This window comes from Carassius auratus, unplaced genomic scaffold, assembly GCF_003368295.1.
Source record: "Carassius auratus strain Wakin unplaced genomic scaffold, ASM336829v1 scaf_tig00216322, whole genome shotgun sequence".
NCBI lineage: Eukaryota > Metazoa > Chordata > Actinopteri > Cypriniformes > Cyprinidae > Carassius > Carassius auratus.
Window position 1 is genome coordinate 51,770 of NW_020528508.1, and position 23,231 is coordinate 75,000.

The 23,231-nt window shown below is 38.9% G+C and overlaps 1 protein-coding gene across 9 annotated transcripts in view; it reads right to left on the reverse strand.

The window, feature by feature from the left end:
• The window catches only part of LOC113097506 (rho GTPase-activating protein 23-like), a 63,742-nt gene that overhangs the window by 9,266 nt on the left and 31,245 nt on the right, over nucleotides 1-23,231 (reverse strand). For 3 of the 9 annotated variants that reach the window (XM_026262727.1, XM_026262725.1, XM_026262719.1), the window contains exons 2-12: nucleotides 19,863-20,060; nucleotides 17,600-17,624; nucleotides 16,147-16,239; nucleotides 13,751-13,829; nucleotides 13,258-13,318; nucleotides 8,492-10,178; nucleotides 2,045-2,203; nucleotides 1,510-1,624; nucleotides 1,363-1,402; nucleotides 593-730; nucleotides 74-382 (exon numbers count right to left, since the gene is read on the reverse strand). In XM_026262727.1, the coding sequence (XP_026118512.1) occupies nucleotides 74-382; nucleotides 593-730; nucleotides 1,363-1,402; nucleotides 1,510-1,624; nucleotides 2,045-2,203; nucleotides 8,492-10,178; nucleotides 13,258-13,318; nucleotides 13,751-13,829; nucleotides 16,147-16,239; nucleotides 17,600-17,624; nucleotides 19,863-20,060 (2,904 nt within the window). Of the gene's footprint in view, nucleotides 1-73; nucleotides 383-592; nucleotides 731-1,362; nucleotides 1,403-1,509; nucleotides 1,625-2,044; nucleotides 2,204-8,491; nucleotides 10,179-11,180; nucleotides 11,324-13,257; nucleotides 13,319-13,750; nucleotides 13,830-16,146; nucleotides 16,240-17,599; nucleotides 17,625-19,862; nucleotides 20,061-23,231 lie in introns of those variants that run through there. The other 6 variants (XM_026262720.1, XM_026262721.1, XM_026262722.1 and 3 more) reach the window with 6 other exon arrangements.

A 23,231-nucleotide genomic window follows, 5' to 3' on the forward strand; every position in this document is an offset into this window, starting at 1 on the left:
ACCCATAACAACAAATTTAGTCTTGCAAATTCCTTCGATTGAAGTCTATTTGCCATCATTCTCACACCCTCACCTCGTTGTCAGTCTTGCCGTTTTCTCGGATGACCCTGATCCACTCCAGCATGTCATCTCTGTCCTCCGCCTGTAGCAGGTATTCACAGAAGTCCTGTGTGGTCAACCTCAGCGCGTGTTTGCGCTTCGTTTCGCTGTATGCAATGTCCACAAGGCAGCCCCGGATGCTGATTGGCTGCTCCTCTTCGGCTCCGCCTCCCAGCACCGCCCCTTTGAGCACTGCCTCTCGCTTGTCTTTGTAGAGGAACAGAGAATGGGACCGAAGCACGGAGAACACCCGCCTCCAAGGCCAGATGGCACTACCCACCTTCTGCAAGAGAGAGAGAAAAGACAAATCTCATCCATCAGATCATACAGGTGACTAATTACGGTGGTTTGTTAACTGGCACTTTTATCCAAAGCAACTTGTATGGCGAGTCTGAACCTAAAACCTTCCAGTTACAAGCCCACATCTTTATCTTAACCACTAACAACCGCTCCCCCAGATTATAAATGAACCCTCGCTGTCTGTTTGGCTTACCTTGCCCCTCTCCGTGTGGATCTGTTTAAAGTGGAGCCAGCCTTCTCGCTTCACGTCACTGTAGCTGATGGTGCCCAGCTCCGAGGTAGAGTGTCGTTTAGAGCGAGCTTCTTCCGCAGCAGCCAGACTGTCCAGAGACTAAACCATGACACGGGACAGAGAAATACACAACTGTGACACTGACGTGGAACTACAGTGAATAAAGAACCAGAATACAGGAAGAGAACATTTAAAGCTGATAAACAATTTTTTTAAACATGCATATTCAATCGAAATAAAAAACAGATGATGGAGAAGTCAAAACTAACTATTAAATAAAATAAATATTAAAAACAGTTTTTGTTAAGTGAAATAAAGCAATAATAATATACATATTAGCTGGAAAACTTTGATGTTGCCTTTACATATATATATATATATATATATATATATATATATATATATATATATATATGTAAAACTATAATGGTATATAAACGATTACAGCCAGAAGCAGCTGAAAAATATGCATTGTACATAGAGAATATAGCATATGCTTATTTGCATCTCGAGCCTCTAGTAAAAGGCTTTATAATAATAATGAAAAACTGTCAAATCATAAAAAAGTAACAACAATACTAGAATAAAACCAATATTGACCAATCAGCATCCCACATCTGATCTATACACAGAAATATAACAGATTACGTTGACTAATGTTGATTCAAAACAATACCGTGTTTTGGAGTGTATGATCAAGTTTCTACGGTAATTTTGGAAATTACACTCACCCCTTCAGTAAAGAAGCTCTTAACTCTTTTTGGAATCCTCCTGTTGAAGCAGCACAGTGAGAATACATTTAAACATAAATTCAACTCACACATCCTCACTGAGGTGTGAACGGTGTTCAGTACTAGTAGTAAAGTCCCAAAACTCACGAGAAGATCCGCCCCTCTTCTCTATATGCATTAAGGCCCTCATCACATGACTTGGAGCGCTCAGTGGTGATGGCCAGCAGGTAAGAAGAGCGACGATTAGACTTGGGATCGCCTGCTTATAAAAGACAGAAAAAGAGAGACAGCCATTCATTACAAACCATGAAGATGACAAAAAAACTGTTACACAGGAAAAGAAGAGACAGAGCTGAAGAAGGACAGTTAGTGTGGAGTTGGTAAGGATACAGGAAGTCATTTGAGATTAGGAGGAAGTGAGAAGGTGGTCATCTTCATCGCAGTCTCAGTGAAGTCCAAAGATGGTGCACGAGCATTACCGAACGATCATGTGAGCATACGCAGTACATGCACATTTATTTATTTGACTTATTTGTGCTGAATGAGTACGCATGCAGTAAGAGAAGCTTTCCAGCGATCACATGCAGCTTCTGAATGTTTACATAATTTTGCGATGTTTTCATGTACGCAGTGATTTGATAATTTAGTAGTAAAAGTGTTTCTCTTTCTCTGCATCACTCACTGCAGTCTTGGAAGAAAAGGCGGTTGAGGGGAAAGGTGAAGGTTGGGGAGGCGGGGCTTGTGGCCACAGGAGGGGCGGAGTTTATACCGCCACTGGACACGACGGAGGAGGCGGGGACATGACGAGCCCGCAGATCTGCACTTGGACTGGTCGGCTCATCTGTGGGAGGAGTGGAACGGAGCAAAGGATAGGAAGAGGGGGAGGAAAGAAGGACGGAAAACAAGAATAATAGAACATTATATTGGAAAAAAGGAGTAAGATTGAAAGAAGGGAAACCAAAAAGAACAACAAGGAAGGAGGGAAAGGTTAGAGGAAAAGCAAAATGGTGTTGCACAGTTAATTGCAAGATATTTAAATATCATAATACACCAAAACACAGGAGACTCTTCCTCTCTGACATGTGTGCAATGAAAAGTAAACAACTGAGTTTCCAAACACGGCAAAACCTAATGAGATTTAGATGCTCTTAAAGAGAGGAGGAGTAATCGAGTGTTACTGTAAGCAGAAGCTATATCTGTACCCACTCATCATGTTAAAGCATGTAATATGTGACAAAGTGAAAAATGATGAGAGATAAGAGAAGAAAAAGAAAGAGAAAGAATTAATAAATCATACAGCATTTTGTACCTGACTCGTAGCCCTCCATGAAATAAGTGTTCAATGTGGAACTGAGATGTACAAGTGCTTTTTGTATTAGCACATGGTTTCAGTTCTTGCTAAAGCGCATAGTGCTCCGTGTTATGTGTTTCTCGTGGGAAGTAGTTGGTTGTCGCAGGTATGATTTTATAACAACCTCTTTGGAGTGGTTAACTGCTTAAAACCAATACATTAGAATATCCATCACCTGTCAAAGTCCTTCTTTTCCCAAAGGCCTCATATATAAGCACATATTAGCCATGTGTGAGATTGAGTGGCACCTTCAAGAATTTCTTTAAAAAGCCCTCTGTTTCCAAAAGCATGTGCTTGCAGTTATACGTCGGGTCTTTCTTCTCCTGTGGCGGTAACATGATCGCTTCAAAAACACAACTTGGCAGCACGTTGCAGTGGTATTTCAGTGACTAAGGAGAATCTGTCAACCAGTAAACCACCTCAACAACATCTGTCAACACCACTAGGAGGCAGCAGAACACAAACACTGCTAAACAAGAGACTTTCTAAACCAAGTTTGGCGTGTTATCATAGTCCAGTTAGCTCTAGGCTCTAGTTCAAAAGTATTTTGATCAGATTTTGTCCAAACAGCTGTCAATAACATAAATAATAAGCTTAATCAAATTTTACAAACAGTAGGCTAATGAATCATCATTTATCATCTTTTTCAAAATTAGAGAAACCAGAAGCGTTCTTGTTCCATCAGCCAATCAGTGTTGCTATGATGTAATTGGCCTGCTTTGATTAGTCACATGACTTTACGGCTCCGATGACTGGACATTAAAACCAAGCTGAGGGAGTTGAGATGAAGGTTAATGCTAACAGACTGCTTTCTCTAGGTATAATACAGACCCTCTTGTTTCTAGAAAGCTTCTAAAAGCTTAGAAAGGATAGTTCGCCCAAAAAATGAAAATTCTGTCATTAATTACTCTCATTAATTACAATCCTCATGTCGTTCCAAATCTGTAAGACCTTCGTTGATCTTCAGACACAAAGAAAGATATTTTTGATACTGTATTGTACTGCATAGAGAGCAAAGCAACTACTATGTTCAAGGCCCAGAAAGTCAGTAAAGACGTTGTTAAAATAGTCCATGTGACATCAGTGGTTCAACCTTAATGTTATGAAGCTATAGACTACATTTTGTGTGCCAAGGAAACAAAAATAACAATGCACGTGTCAGTTGCTTTGCTGTCTATGCAAGGTCAGATAGATCTCAGATTCCTTCAAAAATATCTCAGTTTGTGTTCTGAAGATGAACAAAGGTCTTATGGGTTTGGAACAACATGGGGGTGGGTGAGTAATGACAGAATTTTCATTTTTGGGTGTACTATCCCTTTAAGAAGTAGGTCCCCTGTTTGAACTTACCAGCATGCTGCTCTCTATTCTCATTAATTGTGTTTCCTTATCTTTGTGCACAAAAAATCTTTATCTCAGCCATCAATCTCTTCAGACTTCATATGAAGTCCACTTTTCTTCTTTGTCATCAGTTAATCACATTTTTTTAATTTCTTCAACATTCATTACAATACACACACACATGAACCAACCTATAATTAATTATCTTTGTCTTAAATCAAGTGAATCCTCCTTTTAATTCTCTGATGTTGTCTACTCTTTCTTTCCAACACTAGAAGGGAGCAGGGGTGGAAAAATTCCCAATCTAGGATGTGGAATCTGGACTGTGCTTGTTTTCCAGCCACTGGCAGAAATAGCTGTTCCGTGGGTTTAACAAAGGCCCTCATTACTGAAGCCTGAGTATGAGCTCACACACACACACACACACACACACACACCATAGAGTCTGTATCATGGACATACAACACTAGCACATACCAAATCCATCTGCACTACTTTAACTTCAGTCATGTGCAACAGTCTTATTTTGAGGTTCAGATGAGATGCTGTAAATAACCCAACCCACCAGAAGTACTTCCATGAACGGACTCTCACTGGCCACGATATGCAGTCTTTATGCAGACATATCCACAAAACCATAGAGCGAAGAACACAAATACAATGAACATAGTGAGGTTTCCTTTTAATAGTGTCACAAATCAAAATGAAACCAGGCCTGACAACACTGTAATATGAGCAAAAGTGTGGTGAGAGGGATTTCTCCAAAAACTAGATGGGTTTTAAGGGAGACAACGTGTGTGCGGATGTGCAAAAATCTTTTGCGTGTAGCGTGTTAGTGTGTGAATGTTTGGTGGAGTGAAGACTCCTTCCCTTTTTATTGGAGACACAATGACCACATTGAGGGCAGAAAGAGCTGAGTGTGCCGATTGTGTCCGGTAATATCTGACTGTATGTGAGAGTGTGTGTATGTGTGTGTCGTTCACCCCTAACCCCAAAAACCCCTGCTCCCTGCGCCTCTTCCCTTTGCCATTCTCAGACTTCTCAGACTCAGACTCAGCAAGACTTCAGGAACTAAACAAAACACAAAAGTAAACACTGTGTGATACAACTAAATTCACTCCAAGACCATTTAAACTTTCCGCATTCCTCTGAAAAATGTTTTACCTGAAATGACCCTTCACTAGGCTCCACCTCCCTCAGTTACTGTTGCTAACTGAGACACGTTTTACAGAAGCTTCAGTAAGAATGAACCAGAGATTTCTGATCAGCATGACTTACAGTAAAATATGTTCATAAAATGATAGGGTATTATTATTATTATGTGGGCTTGAATAAATAAAAATATTTGTTTGTTTTTCCTAAGATTTTGGAGTAACAGGTTACCAGGTAAGTTTAGGGTTGGGTACCGAAACCTGGTGCCAATATGAACTGGTATGCACCGAACCGAATAAGAACGCAGATTTCGTGCCTCATTTCAGTGCCTCTTAAAAGCCTGAGCGATCGACTGAAATGTGTGTCCTTGTTCTCCGAAATGTACACAAGAAGCAGGGGTGTCGCTAGACTTTTTTTAGCGGGGCTGTAGCATCTAGCTCCATAAACTGTACACACCACAGCTGTTTCCTCCAGCGACAATATAGCCCTTAACACATATGAACATACTTTAATTATACTCATTTAAATATACTTGATCTAATTATGCGTACTTTATATATACACTACTGTACAAAAGTCTTAGTCTTAGGCAGTCTGTTCTGTTGTCAGACTGCTTATGCATTCACTAGATTATTATTAAAATTAATGGCAAAATGAATGTTTGGAAATGTAAACTGATATTTCCTACTGACATACTACAGCAAAATATATAAATAGCTGGCTTAAAACCCTTTTTTGGGGTGAAAATACTAATGTGCCTAAGACTGTACTTTACAAACGACATTGTTGCTCCTTTATAAAGAATGACCATACAGTCATTCACTGCATCAACTGATTAAAGGCAGTGACAGACAGCACTCATTTTAACTAATTATCATTGACAGAGATAAAGTAGAAACATTATGTGTGGTTTTTTATTAAATAATGACCCAGATCTTGAAATACATTTATTAGCCTTAGAGTAAAGGAAGCTTGTGAAATGTGAGCATCCAAGGAGCAAGTGAATGTATGAATTTATTTTAAATCTTTTTAATGTTCTTTAATGTTATTCTTTTTAGGCTTTATGTTTTATTATTTTTTTTTTATCGAAGAATCATCAGACACCGTTTAGACACCAGTACAGTTTTAAAAGTATTGAAATGGCACTGGTATCGTATAAAACCCAATCGATACCCAACCCTAAGTAAGATACGCAGTAACCAGGGTTATTACAATTAACTACAATATTGTTTTTTTATTTTTTTATTTACTTGAAACAAAGTAAATGAGTATAAAAAATGAGTTAAAAACCAATATAGGCATATTTACAACAACAACAAAAAAACTAAGAAAAACAAAACAAAATTACAAAAATTTTAACACATTTAAATAAAACTGGAAATATGTAACTGAATTTAATATATATATAAACCCTACAATATCACACCTATCTTAAAAGTTTGTCTAAAAAGTTTGTTTTAAACAAGGCATAAACAAGCTTTTAGTTTGTTGCATGCTGTAGATTGCTATAGCTATGCCTATGGCCCTATGCAATGAATATTATTTATTCTTCCTGGTTGTAATCATGACTTGAATGTCATCTTTACACAAAACAAAGGTCCAATTGCACTAACACAATAAAGCAGTTTGAAATCCATTCACCCCAAATCAATAAGAAAAAATCCAGTACAAACAACTCCACTGACAAGGCAGGTAGAGCAAGAACAGACTGTCTGTTGTGTTTTTAATCGGTATGTGTAACGTGCCCCAGCTTGTGAGCATTTCTGTTAGTTTCAGTTTAGTCCTCTCCGTTTCTGTTTTTGAGTCTTTTATGCCGTTTTGTTTCTATCAAGCTCTAAACCAGGGCCTGGGAAACACCGGCCTGCTCTCATCATTTTTAACAAATGTAATCAAACTGAAGGGTATAACTCATGGGGTATGTTGCCCTATACAGGTGTGTGGGGTAGCACAAACAAGCTTCTCGTCTGTACTGGATGCTAAAGGTGGGGCACTTTTATGCACAGTGGTTTTAGGCTTAATCTCCTTCAGGAATGAATGCACTGCACTAACAACAGCTTATGCAATCACAACAGATCATAAAAAGATGTCCAGCAGTGAAATGATCAGAACAATCTAAAAATCACCATGAAAGAGGCCTGAAATTAAGTGGTTTTGTTTTAATGTTGCCATTACAACTTCTAATGCAATGTTAAAGGAAAGCAAAAGACCAACTGAATGCTTTTAAGGAAACTGCAAAATCAATAGCACTCCACTTGAATCCAGCTGTGCTATAAACATATAATTAGAGGAAACAGAGATACATGGCAAACCACATATAACCACTCTGTAGCACATTTAACAGAAAGCGTTTTGGTGTCTTATGTGTCTATCACCACGTGTTTTGAATGTTTTGCATTCAGCCAGCCATTTTGTTTCAGATTTCCTCTTGCACTCTGGTTTAGTTATAAAGGCAAGCAGCGACAAGATCGCTTTGAGCTACAGGCCAGATCAAACACAAACTACACACACTTAGACAGCTGCCTTTTCAAATAAAACCAATCAAATCCTAACCTTACCCTATGACTTTACTTGTTTAGTTTATTTATGAACCATTTCCACATTTAAGGGTGACTTAGTTAACATCTGCAGATATTTTTCCGCTATTTTGTCCCTAAAATGAGGCTAGGGTATAAAACATACTTATTCACACAACTGTGCCTTAGCCAATCAATCAACATTTCTACATTATGTAAATATTTGAGACAATTCACTTCAAGTCCTTTCGCTTCATAGTGTTCCCATAATGCACACAGTTATGCGTGGCACTAGCAATGCCCAAAGAATGCCGTCAATTTGGACAGAAGCGTCTACTAAAACTGTAGAAACAGGATGGAGTTGGGTGAGGCACTGGAAGAGTGGAAAAAGAAGGAGAGGAAGAACGAAAAATAGGACTACTTTAAATCCAGTAAGTCTGATTCAGCCACAGACAACAAATATTGTCAGGCTGACCATGGGAGATTCCAGGTTTACTTAATGCAGACATGCACACTGGTTCACCAGACATAGGAAATGAAGGGTAAGACCAGTGGGGTTGTGAGTTATTCTCCAGTCATTCTCCAACATTCCCATCAGTCTATTTTAATGGTGTCTGGATACTTAATCGGTTTCCTGGTTAAAATAACAACCATGTGCAGGATAGACCGAGCAAATGATGGAAAGAGAGAAAGAGAGGGAGAAGACGAGAACTAGATGGAACAGTTTTCTGAATACACCAATAAGAAAAGAGCATGAGAGTCTGCAGGGACTTACCTATGAAGGGAATTGACGCGAGGGAATCATCCTCTATGGATAGTGGTGGTAGGTTACCATTCGTACGCCGATGAGAAATAGCACTCTCCGCTTTGGCAGGGGGCTCCATAGGATCAGAGGTAAAGAGTAGAGGGTCACTGGAGTCAAGTGCTATGCCGTAATGCGGATGTCGTACGGCGTTCGCACCCCTTCGGCCAGTGGGTGGTTTTTGCCTCAGAACCACTTCCTGTGTCTGGGCTTCAGCTGTTGCTTCCCCTGCCCCTCTGTCGTGATTAGTGGGTCGGTAAGTTCTGTCTTGTTCTTCAGGGGGTGTGGGAATAGCAGTTGTAGAGGAGGTGGTTGGTGGAGCTGGGGAAGGAGAGGCAGAGGGTGGAAGCCCCTCTGGAGGACTGGTTTTGGTTGTAGGGGTCCAGAGGTGTGGACCTGTGTAAGAGGGGTCTCTAAACGACTGGGCTTGCTGCAAGATACGGCCGGTCTTCCGGTTAAAAGAGGGGCTGTAGCTACGATAGCCAATCGGCTCCTCGTCTAGACTCTGGCAAGAAGGCAAACGTCTTGCCTGTGGAGCTGCCTGCTGTGGTTGCGGAGTCTGAGATGAGTGTTGGTGCGCTGCGTGTGTTAGGTTTTGATGCTGAGGTGTGTGTTGGTGGTGGTGCTGCTGCTGGATATGGTGGTGTGACTCACAATGTCCGCCACATCTCAGATAGCTTTCAGTCCTGTTTGGAGGCTGCTGGACCCAAGTAGATCTTTCCAGTCGTGGTGAGAGTATCCCCACTGCTCTGTCGAGAGTTTCCAGTGAACGTCCTGTATGTCCGTACCGGCTTGCGAGAAGGTTTTCGGAAGACTTGCGCCCATAGGCCACCACAGATGGCTGCTGTCCATAAGCACGCTCACCCCTCCAGTCTCCGTGGTTCCAGTGGGGATCGGCGTACGCTGCCGAGCTCTGCTGATGCAGCAGCAATGTGTCTTGTGATGCACTGTGAGGAAAACCTGCTTGTTGAGAACGCCTGGCCCTCCCAAGCTCACCTAGACGATCCTGTGAGAAACTCCTGTTGCGTGGATGCACGGAGCGAGAATTTGATCGCTCTCGTTGCCGTTCCCGGCCTGGTACCTGGCTGTAGTACCAGTTGGAAAGGGCTTGTTGGGTGCATTCACTGCGGCTGGATGGGGGTGTTGATGATGACTGAGAAGGGCTGGCCCAAGGTGGGCTTTCCTTGCGGCCTCCGATGTGCCCCACATTGTGGTTGGCGAGATGAGCATGATGCAATGGGCTCAGCATCCCTCCAGAGGAGGAAGATGATGAATATGAGCGTCCTCTCATTTGTCCGGTTGCCTGCTGTTCCCTGTCAGTCATTCCATACTGGATCTCCTCAGTTCGGTGTGCAGGGCTACTGTGACCAACACCTCCTGGATCACTGCTCCTGCCCTCGGCTGCCCACACAGCATTGGAAGCTACCGTCCGGTTGTCAAGGGGCGGAGAGGGACCAGACGAGGAGCCGGGCCAGCGGCTCCAGTTGTCCAGCTGGTTTTGCCCCATGTGTGAAGAAGCTGGGGCAGGGCTGGGGGGGTGCCCTGCAGGAGGCTGGGTTTTTGTACGTGAAGGGTAGAGGACAGGGGGTGGTGGAGGAAGATTCTGGGCCTTTCCTGTATATGGATTGTTCCCTCTTAGGTAGGCATCATGGGAATATGCCTGAAAGAGAGCATTATAACTGTTTAATTCTAAAGGAACATAAAAGGATGCCAAGTTCAATAGAGTGAGGAAAGCATCAAGGAATGGATGTGAAAAGTGCATAGAAAAAAAAAGAGGTAAAAGAGATGACATTACTACATACTGACCATGAGACACTTACTATAATGATCATGTGATTGTGTCATAATACTGAGTTTCAGTGTAGTACTAGCTTATTTGGTTTTTCAATCACTAAAACTGGATTATCTAAAGATGTCTGATAAGACAAAAGCTTATGATTTCTAATAATTTTATAATCATCAGAAAAAAAAAGAAAATCATTAAGAGATTTATGAGGTAGTCACCACAATGTAATAAATATTATTCCCAATTAACATGTAAAGAGATTAAATATTCTTTTTAAAATAATTGATTTAGTTTGAACATTAAATCTCTCTGAATATATCATACATATATGTGATATTTAGATTGATGGTTAAAGCAAGTAAAATACATTAAAAAAAAACTTAATGTCATCTTATAAGAAAGGTAAAACTACCTTCTAAATTAAATGTGTCTTGTTTTAAGGATGTTTAAATTGAAATATGACTAAAATACTGATTGCAAAAATTATTTTTGCAGTGGACATCAACTCCAAAACCTCAACAACTTACGCTGCCCATGCAGTGACTGCTCTGTAACTGTAGAGAGGATGTCAAGCCGACCAGAAGCACCAGCCCTCCATCAACACTAACCTCAAAACACACTGACACAAACTCAACATGTGCTACATTAAGAATTTATTATCAAAACAGAGATATGGCTGGCTAACGAAAATGCTGTCCGGCTCCAGACAAGCAAATAGACTAACATAGCATAGTACATGCAGTCTGCTAATACATGCAAATGCAACCAACACAGAAAACTGAAATTCACTAATAGAGAGAAACATTCCCTAAAGCTCCAATTTGTTGAATGTCTCTTGTTTTCTTTATAGGGTCCTCTTTAACAGCTTAAATGTACCTCTTATGTCCTTATCCATGCTTTTTCAAGTTCATGTCTCGTTGTCACGTCCCTCTGTTATTCTCGGTATCTCTTTTTCTCTTTCTGTCTATGGTGAGCCCTACCCAACCCAATGCTCTTGAACTCACTCCTTTCTCTCTCTCTCTCTCTCTCTCTCTCTCTCTCTCTCCCTCTCTCCCTCTCCACCCTGTGGGAGTGTGGGAGGGGCTACATAACTGATGATGTCATCTTTGGAATGTAGATGATGCTGGTGTAAGGAGGGGCGTGTAGAGAGACAGAGAGAAGGAGAAGTAGACATGGGGGGGAAATAGAGGAGTGGGGTCTCTTGGGAGGCTATATGCGTAATTTGTTTAGTTTGAGTGCCCTAGTACAGAGATTCATTCGAGTGTGTATAAAGCATGTGTCTGTATGTGTCACACAAGTGCATAAAGGTTTCTCTTCGCCTTTAGTGAGTTGCATGTCTGATCATGTGGGCAACTGGGTAATTTGTGCACTGAAGAAAATATGCGAGTGGGAATGTTTGTGTGAAAGAATGCATATGTGTTTGTGACTATTTGTGTGGTAATTATGTGACCATCTGCATGCTAGCAACATAACTGATTATTGATTTCTTGTTTGGAAATGCTTCAAAGACACCGCTGAAGCAACCTACTGACTCACACATTGCTCTATAATGAATACTGAAAAATATTAGTGTTGTCAAACCTCAGTTTCTGTGTCTATTTCAAAGTGTGAGAAATGTGTACACGCCTCTGAGGGTGTGTGTCGGTTTACAAGCTTTACTTCGGATGACAAATATGTTAATCATATATTAAAATTAATTAATTTAACACATTTAATTAAAATTTAATTAAAACAAAGATAAACCTAAATCATGAATCATTCTTTCCAAAACAAGTCCGAATTTAAACAATTTAGTAAACTGATCTTATTTTAAGGATGTTTTACAGGAAAACAAGACAAAAGATTAAGAATGTTATGTAATAGCTTTGTTTTCCATTAAGGCTTGTGTTAGTAGTGTTAATTTCAGCAACAAAATACAAACTGACAACCTGTTTTTTATTACTAACGCAAGACAACACTGACATCATCTAAAACTAACTGAAATGAAAATGAAATATCATTAGACTCAAATGTAGTAAAAAAATAAAAACACCCTATATCCTACATTTCTTAACATTTATATTTTCTTCAACAAAAGAGAGGGAAAAAAATGATGGACCTCCACAAACTTTCATGCCTGGGGTTGCCAGATGTCAAAAGTTTAAATCCCACTATGAAATACTATCTTAAAAGGACACATTATCTTCACTGTTTTATTTCATCTTCGCAACCTGGCAACCATTCACACAAGCTCTCTCTTACACTATGGAAAAAGAGCTGATGAGCTGAAAACATCAACAAACATATAAATTGGGGTTTAGCAATATTCATTGAGATATTCTGCTCAAACGAAAGAGTAATGCAGCCAGTCTGTGATCCTTCACACAGTTGTTCCAGCTGTTTGCTGCAACTAAATCTTCCATCAACCCTTCTCAGTGACAAACTAAATCCAAACATGGAGCTCGACTATATTTTAAGCAATTGGGCTGTTAATTCAATGCACATATGCAACCTCTGTGCACCAATACAAAGTCTTTCTAGGAATATCACTGACTTAGCTTTTGAGATAAACTTTTTTATGATCATATTAAAAAAAAAATCTGAAAACTAGATGAGGTAAAATAAACCATGTGCATAAGTTGATGCTCTTGATTTGTTTGCTTATTGGTAAAAGTGAAATAGTTCTGAAGAAATGATGACAACAATCATGATCAGTGTAAAATGTGACTGTTTTAATTGGCTAAAACTATAGACTAAAATTCCCAGATTTTTAAACAAAAAGCAGGACAGGTTAAATAGATATCATAAAAATTTATAAGGACACCTGACACTGGACTATGAATAGAATAGAATAGAATAGAATAGAATAGAATAAAGGCATGCATTTCTTAAGACAACCAGATAAATGTGCACATATAAGTGAGTGTCTGAGACACAAAGAGTGGCAAAGTGTGGCAAAAATGCAGAAACGTACACTTACCAGCTGCAGCACGTCTTCATCCTTTGGCATGATGGAGAGCTCCAGTACACTCTCACTGCAAAGAGAAGACATAGACACCCAGAGAGCATGAGATTCAACAGGAGTATGTTTCTACAGGACTTCAAGTGACAATGGAACAAACTCTCCATTAAAGGTTTTGGGTTGTGATTTGGGTTGAGCACAAAGACAACCTTTACACTGAGGTCAGGAGTAACCTTTTTAAGTAATGCACATAATCGTCCAGACAGCAAACACTGCCTGAGGTCATTCTGTTACGTAAAACATGTGTCACAAATTCCACATGAACAAGACTCATGTGAAAATGTTTAGTTAGGTTCTGCTCCTTCAACTTTTAACTCAACAATCCAAACATCTTGATCTACATTTACATCCCAGGATATATTTGGAGCTGTAGAAGACCTCATTTGAATCAGCTCATGTAACAAAGTGCTTTTGAATAGACGCTGTTTGACTTTAGAAAGCTCACCTGTTCTGAATCAGTGCAATGACCTGCGAGTATGTCTTGCCCAGCACACTCTCTCCATTCACTTTAACCAGCCTGTCTCCTGCGAACACACACACACACTTATTGTACATGACAAAAAATTGGGAGCAGGGTTTCCCAATCTTTTTTGTATGATGTGCACAGCCCCATTAATAAGACTCAACCAGAAATGTATTCCTATAACTGATATTATACTGGAAGTAATTTTGCAGAAACATTAATATTATTGTAAGTCACTTATTACACTGGAAGTCAACAATATACACAAAGGAGCATATACATTACAGTTTAAACATTTGGGTCAGTAAGTTTTTCTTGTTTCTTTTTCATGATCATGATGCAATAAATTGATCAAAAGTAACAGTAAAACCATAATGAACAAATACAAATACAGCATGACTGTTTCTAACATTGATAATAAAAATACATGCTCCTTGAGCAGAAAATCATCATATTAGAATGATTTCTGAAAGATCACATGACACTGAAGACTGGGCTAATGATGCTGAAAATTCAGCTATGCATCACAGCACTAAATTACAATTCAAAATATAATAATGTAGAAAACAATTATTTTAAACTGTAATAATATTTCACTTTTTTTTACTATTTATACTGTATTTTTGATTACATAAATGAAGCCTTAGTGAGCAATAAGATAATATTTTCAAAAGCATAAAAAATTCTTACCATCCCCAAACCTTTGAACAATCGTGTTTTTTCTGCTATTTGTTTCATTCACACAAATATACAATATTATATAATATTACACAATAACATATATTTTTCCATTAACTATTGATTTCACAACAAGGTTTCGTGTTGTTAACATTCTTTACATAGTGTGAGTGAGTGATCATGAGCATCCTGCTCAAATAATAAAGATTAAGTAGACTCGTTCCATGTGTTCACTCTGTTTGCTTTGGTTCTCTGGTGTGTTTTGGGTTCATGTCAGGGTTAGGTTATGGGATCATCTCCCCCAGCGGCGGTTTGTCAGAAGAGTCAATGAAGGCTGAACCTTCTATTCAGTCATATTAAAATACAGTACATTCATCAGAGGCAGTGCATGATCTGTTGCACCGGGTTCCACGGAAAACTCTACAAATAAAATACTATTTCAAAAGAAATTGGAACATTCATCATGTTTTGTTTATGAAATATTATCCGATTATGCTGTCAGCTACTCTGAGCTCCATGTAACAAATCTGATACATTCCATTGACTTTACATCAAGATGATCACATTAAATACCAAGAGTCTGTGATATTCCTATTTAATATGTCTTAAATTAACAAGGCTATTTTAACCATATGTGTATGGTTGCATTCTGGCAAAAAAAATATGGTATATATATACTACTATCCTGCATTGTATTGTACAGCTAAGGAGGCATGCCTTCATTAAACTCAATGACTTTTTCCTGACCAGGAAGCTGCCATGTGACACACACACACACACAAGCAAGAGATAATGAATCACCTTCTGTCACGCTGACAGTGTTGTATATGAATAACAAACCATAATTCACCAAACATATATACTGCTCTGTATCAGTTTCTCTCTCAGGGTCAGATTTATTCCATTCATAGAAACCAACAGAAGAAAGTCTGAATGCAGTGAGGGCACAGTGGACCGTCCATGGCAGTCAGATGACATGATTAGTCACAGGAAGCATGACATATTAAAAGTGCAGAGACACATTCCTGTAAGTCTGTGACAGGCTCTAAAGAAGAGACAGACTACTATCGAGTTAAGTGGGTAATGTCATAACAAGAGATCACATATGAGTGCACTGAGGTGGGTATAATCGAAGCTAAAACTGTTTAGCATTTACAAACATACAGCAAACAGTCATAAATTGTACACGTGATCAGTATTAATTAAAAATGTTTCCAGGAATGAAACCATGAGTTGACTCAACTTCCCATTGAATTTCAGGGTTGTGTGTATTAAGGGTTGCACCATCTAGCTGACTTCACTAGAATGTAATAGCGAAATTTCACATGAAATGATTAAATGTCAACAACTGTGACTTTTGAGTCAATTAAAAACTCATATGCAATTTGTCTATTCAGATCAATGCATAAAAAGCTGCAGATGGGATGAATGACAATGCAAATCCACTCTCTGACAGCAGGTCAGCCACTGACCTACAGTATATGGGCATGGGACCAAAAACAGTAATCTTATTGGTTGGTTAGTTTTCTTTGCAGTTTGATGGAAATGAGAAGCTCTCTCTGTCAGATCGAGGCATGTAAATGTTCGTATCAGTCTGAACAGAAATATTTACAGCCATTCATTCAAATTGAAATGTATTGGATCATACATTTAGGCTGATGCCATGTGGTTTCTATGAACACATCATCACACTCTTTTACCTGGACACAATCCAGCCTGGTGGGCGGGGCCATTCTCCCTCACATTCTTAACGAAGATGGTGTCCATGGGCTCCAGACGACCCCGATGGAGCCCTGCATCAAACACACACAAAATATACTTCATAGTTTGTAGAGAAGGGGAAAAACTGAAATGAAATATTGAAAATCGAGGATTGAAAATCTAATTCAAACTTGCATATTATCTATTAAATATTTATAACAATCTATTAAATATTTAAATATATATGTTCTGCACTGTTTCTAGGTCATGTAAATTAGTGACAGGTGAACGTCAGATGTTCTTCCTCCACTGATGCTCAATAAGCTCTTTGGATCATTTCAAGTCATGCTGGACATCATTTTCAATCATTAAATTTTTTTTTAACTGTTCATTATTAATCAGGCTCAAAAAAAGCAAAGAAAAACTAAAATACAAATCATAAGGTTGGACACAAACTTGTGCTCCTGTCATTAAACCAAACATGTTATACTGAATATAATAAGACAGTTTGACATTCAGGTTAACGTTTAAAAATGCTGATTTATCATTTCAGAATTTGTAATGAAACAAATTTTTAAATGACGAATATTCCAAATAGAATCGTTCCACTGGTGGGCTTTTGGAGCTCACTGTACAGACACACAAGAGCACACATCCACAGATGTTTAGGCTGGCACTGTGGAATCTAGTGTATCATGATGATATGATAAGATGAGGACAGATGGTAACAGTCTACAAACAGGATGAGGTAGTAACACATAAAGTGATACGGGAACTGTGGGCCTTCACTGTAGCATCAGTACTGGTCTTATATCATCAGATGATCTGTCACACTCAGCTCTTACACAAATCTCTGATCTGAAGCTACAGTGTGTGTGGACTGTGTGTAGATGCGTGTGTTTGCTTGTGCACCACTGTATCAGTCATTGGATTGTACTTGCGTTATAACTGCCTGGGATCCAGTAGTATGTCATTATGACAAATATGTAAAGCACAATAAGACATTAGGACTCAACTTTCTCACTTTAGATCTGGATTTGCATCTTTTTTCCATGTACAAGTACTGTGACCATGATATCTTTTTTATGGAAATAAGGAAACATTTTCATATGTCAGAACTTGCAAATTATATGGCACATAACTAATATCAATCATGCTCCTTCCTGTAACCCTGCTTAAACTAGACTGATTTGCCTGCAGATGGCCTCATTGATTGTGCAAGAATGGAAACTTGCTCTAGGAGGCGCCATGCAACAAACATCTGTTTCCCTTGATATTGCTTCTGCCGCTAATTCATCTCAGATCAGTCACGGATGATAATGCAAGCAAGAGGAAGAAAAACAAGTCATTTGAAGCTTAGTCAATGAAAAATTATAAGAAATGAGCTTTAATGGCTGTAATTCACATGATGTGTGTGTGTGAACATAAAAGGAATATAAAAGTTAGACTCACCCTTTCCATTCCCATTCTCTTCATCCTAACAGGAAACAAGAAGAAGACAGTTAGATCACAGCAAAATTACTGCATGGCCTTAAACTTAATGGTTTAGTCATTTACTAGATACTTAAGTGAGTTATTATAATTTTGTATATACTTTACTCCACTAATCGTATAATATAAATGACAGTGGAGTCTTGGAGTATTTAATAAATTATGCTCTTCAAGCCTTTTAAAGTTATTGTTTTTACACTGCTTATTTGTCATTGAAAAGAGTGGCCAAGATTTGGAGTGTTCTTAAATATGCAAAACATGAGAAGAAAGTTTGGAACAATATTTTGGGGTGAATTATACCTTCTATGTCTTTGGTGTGCAACATAAATTAAAAGTCAATAGTTATCCTCAAGAGTTCATCATATAAGGCACCAACAAAAAAGCAAAACAGGAAATAACTTTCTATTAGATTTTTTTTATAACAGTTCTCAGTAAATTGGTTTGATGTCTATCATGTAACTGATATCGTCACTGAATTTGTCCCAGCACTAGAGGTCAGCACTGGGAAACGTGGGAGCACTTTAGCAGTGAATGAGCTGCTTTTAGCCACCAACACACATAAAACACATCTCTGCAAGAACAAGAGCCGAAACAACATAAATCTTTCCATCTGGGCAGGAAATGACATAGTCTTTATAATATTCACTCTGCGTCTTATTTACAACACACACAGTTTAGATAACACATGCACAGCCTTCACAAAATAACCAGACTGCAAACCAGAGGCTGAAATCCCACACACACACACACAACGCTGATCAGGCAGTTTAAAGTGGTCAGCCCAGTGTTTAGTCTGCGCTGACTGGGCTCATTCCTAACAAACTCACACAATACTGAGGCTTTGCCGTCCCGGGAGAAAGACAGACAGAGGGGCAAACAGATGGGTAGAGAGTGACAGACAGTGACCACAACTTTAAGATTTATAATCAACATTCAACCCACAGATCAAAAAAGAAAGTCCACGTGTGGTGGGGTGACAGATGGAGGGTGCCACACAGTCATGTGAACACGTGGACACTGGGAACAGTGAATGGACCAGAACTCATTGTCCCAGCAGCCCTGGTACGGCCCGGACCAGCCCAGAGCGCGTGTGGTACCAGTTAAACACAAAATAGGCCATTTGAGTAGGAAAGCAAACAGCAGCTTCTCAGAGAAGAGATGCCATATCCAGTGTTAATGGGGCTTTGTTTCTCCAACATCATGTACACACACACACACACACACACACAGTTTAAACTTCTGTAGCCCGTTCTAAATAAAATACGGAAATAAAATATACTACCGGGGTTGGCAATATTTATTTATCTATTTATTGATGTCTCTTTTTCTCAATGAAACTGCATTTGTTTGATAAAAAATACAGCTAACGGTAATATTGTGAAAAATAATTTTTCTTTTTGAATGTATTTTAAAAATTAATTTATTCCTGTGATGCAAAGCTGCATTTTTTTGCATTATTACTCCAGTATTCACTTAAAAATGTTAATTTCTTTAAAAAAAACAAAAAAAAAATCTCACTGACCCCAAACATTCAAATTATAGTGTATGTCCATTTATAAAGTATATAACTGATAAAGATACTTTGTCTCAGGCTTTCTATAGGCCTACATTTCAAAACAATTCTGTGCAGCAACAATGTAAACTGGTTTTATAGAAGTAAAAAATATTACTAAATATGACTGAATCAAGTTGATCATATAAAATTACATCAACATATCTCACGGCTTTCCATGTATAATCACTGTATATTTTGGCTCTAATTATGATGAATTATGATGAACAAAATGTTTATTTAGTCCTCTCTTCCTCCTCTTCTCTTTAGAAAAATTAGGTAAAGGAAAAATGATTCCACTCTGGCTCTCTGTGAGGTGAAGTTCTAGGTGGACCAACTATTGCTTGTATGTACCCTTAAAACAAAAGGCATTTTAGAGACTGATACCATTAATGAGTTCCAAAAAACTGCTCCAGTTTTTAAAGAATATTTTTTGAGCCCTAATATCATGCCAAAGGCTCTTCATTTCAAAATGTTTTTTTTTTTTTTTTTTTTTTTTTTTTTTACAGATAAATGTCCTTTAAAGCCTAATGCACAGGCCTAGAGCACAACTTACTCTTTGTAGTTGAAAGACAGGGACTGTTTTATTTCAGCTGTTAACTGACTGTGCTGTAAGTCAGAGCTGTGCACATTTTGTTGCCCGATTCTGTGATAGTTGGCAGAAATCCTCACCTTGAGACTGGTGTGCAGGGCGGACTCTGGCGGGTAAACGATGAAGTGACGTAATGTGAAGCCAAAGCCCTGAGAGTTCTTATGGAGCACCAGTGTACGTGGACCCTGCCAGGACACGCCCAACCCATCTGCCCCGCTCCTGACCACCGGCCGAGGGTTCTCACTGGATGAAGAGGTCCTATCTCTCCGCCCCTTTGCCTGGAGGAAACACAGAGAAAAAGCTGTAATTAGACATTCCCCATTCCTTCAGTCACTCATTTAGTCCCAAACTATTATTTCAATGGGATAACATGTCACACAGAACACTGCATCTAATGCAAATGAAATGCTTCTGTGTTGACAAATAAGTCACGTTTAATGTGATAATTGGAGAATACTCTTGGCAGATAATTGCAAGAAATAACACCCTGTTGTTCTAAATGACCATCCCAACTGTTTTGGATCTGTCAGTCTACTTACGCCACCTGTGCAAACAAGACGTGGGCATGTGAGGAAAAGTAACTGAAAGGGGGTTGGGAATGGGAAACATCTCTCCACATTTGGGAGACATGATGTCATTTTTATGATGTCAACATTCTCTAAGGAATTCTTAGAAGCCACTAACAGGAACATTATTTAGTAGATTAGTAAGAATAAAGGCCAGGGATTACTACTACAAAAAAAAGAAAGAATAAAAAAAAAAAAAAAACGAATTTTCGATTTAGGGTGTATTCACACCAGGAAAGTCCGCTAGTTTACTTGCTTTGGTCTGGACCAAATAAAATGTTGATTGTTTTTTTTTTTTTTTTTTTGGTGCGGTTTGCTTTCACACTGTCCTTTTTGCAAGTGAACCAAAAACTGTAAACAAAACCACACGTGTGCCAAGAGGATTCATTCATTGGTTCATCCATTCAACTGTACCAGAGTTCGTTCGGAAGAGGACCGAGACCACCTCTTCAGCTGGGTCTCGGTACAGGTGTTTGATCCGCACCCGAGTACAATTGCTGTATTCACACCTGTTTAAAAGATCCACACCAAAGGGGGAAAAGGAACTTGAGTTCGATTCAGTTTTTTTTGGTGCGGTTTGCTTTCACACTGTCCTTTTTGCAAGTGAACCAAAAACTGTAAACAAAACCACACGTGTGCCAAGAGGATTCATTCATTGGTTCATCCATTCAACTGTACCAGAGTTCGTTCGGAAGAGGACCGAGACCACCTCTTCAGCTGGGTCTCGGTACAGGTGTTTGATCCGCACCCGAGTACAATTGCTGTATTCACACCTGTTTAAAAGATCCACACCAAAGGGGGAAAAGGAACTTGAGTTCGATTCAGTAGAATCAAACGAGACACCCTACACCCTTAATCTTAATTTTATTCGCGTTGGTTCTCCAAATAAGTATTTAACACATCAATTCACTAAAGAGTCCCATTGAGTACTGGGACAAAACAGGCCGCAAATGTGTAGTGGTGTTTTATTTGAAAGGTGACATCATCATTCCCCACATCTTGCAAAAAAAAAAAAAAATACCTCTTTTCTCTTCAACCTAAAACCAACAACTTCACCAGCCCTGTGGTTTCACTATAACAGGAAGTCCAGTTAGGACAGGAAGTTCCCTAAGAATGGTGCCAAAAACAAGGGGATTTTTTCATTTTTATTTGGCAACTCATTTTATATAAAGCAGACATGTACTTCTCAAATGTCTCCTCTTCGCCCGTTCCTCCTCACATCTCTCTGCACTCAGCAGAAGTCATACTCTGTAATCCAGCGGTCCTGACTCTGACCGCAGTCTCACCCCCTCTCTGCTTCTCACACTATTTCTGTCTCACACGCTGTTTTCATTTGGCTGTGCTCATGTCTGAACCTTCTCTCTTTCACTTGCATTCTTACCAACTTGCACGCATAATCACACACATATAGACAAATGCTCCTTTTAAACAGCCCCACATATTGTGTGGAATGATGCTTTTGATTTAGTTTCCTTTTCTTCTGTTAAGGGATAACTCATTTATTCACCCTCATGTCTTTCAAAAGCTGTATGACGCTCTTTCTTCCGTAAAACAAAAAGGGAAATATAAGCCAAAGCTTCTCTTTTCCATACAATAAAAAGGAGGGTGACGATTTTCAGTGGATACCAAACTACTTATACAACACTTTTATTGTTCTCTTTTTGGTATTTTAGAGCTTGACAGGCTCTGGTTCTTATTCACATTCATTACATGGAGAAAAGCAACAAGAATATTCAGTTAAACTTCCAATTTTCTACTACAGTTTGATGCAAGAAATGTGTACAGGAACAACACTTTCAGGTGAATTATCCCTGTCAGTATTTTAAAATAAACAGAAAATAGACTAAATTTGCAGTGATTTTTTTGGAGAAAAAAAAAATCTGTAGAATGGAACTAATCACCTCACATGAAATAGCTAAAATATTTATAAAATATTTAATAAACGCAAGGAATTCAAGGTTTCCTTAAAAAAATGATACATTTACCTGAGAAGCTAATTTGCATAGATATTGCAAAGATATTAAGGCTCGTCGTCATCTTGCATTAAATTTCTTGTCTTTCTCCACTTAAATTCTTGGGAGTTTTCTGCAGTTCATGCGCGCGTGGGCCTGCTCAATGGATTAGACGAAGACAAATAAAAGTGAAAGACACAATAAGGCTGTGTAAGTGACAGGATGAATGTACAGGGGCATGTGTGAATTCCTTAACATTTACTGTTAAGCCAGGACATGTACAGACAGAGACGGAGAGGCTAGCTTTAGAAAGAGAAAGAGAGGGAGAGCTCAGTCTCCAACAGGCTCCAACACGCAGGTTTCGACCACAAGGTTCCTCCCAGCACTGAGAATACCAAACCCTGTTATTACCCCCCAAAAAACACACAAGTGTACACAAAAACACATGCTGGTCACTTTATGGTCAAGCAATGTCCATCCATTTAAAGCATTAAACTTTTGCTTCTGTTCTGGTCATGTCTGTTTCTTCATCACTAACATTCTAATGGACTGAAAACGTGAATCTCCAAGGAAACCAAGCACTCAAACAAGTCATCTGTTTGACGTCAGAGAGACCTCCAAGAACTCTTACTACATTCCCATTAGATCAAAAGCTTTTGAGGAGTTAAGTGACATGATGCAAGTCAGATGTCCATAGATCCAGTGGTACACAACAATGTCCTTCATATCAGATCTTAAATGGAGAAAAAGTCTCATTTTCCAGCAAAAATATGTGAACGATTGACATTATTGAAAACATTAACATTTCTTTTCAGAGATTGTATCTTGATTTTTTTTTCATGCACTGCTGTATTTTCATGCATTATGCATGAAAATCACAAATTCTTTCTTATGTATGCTTAAATACCCAGGTATGCAAAATAAATTTTCT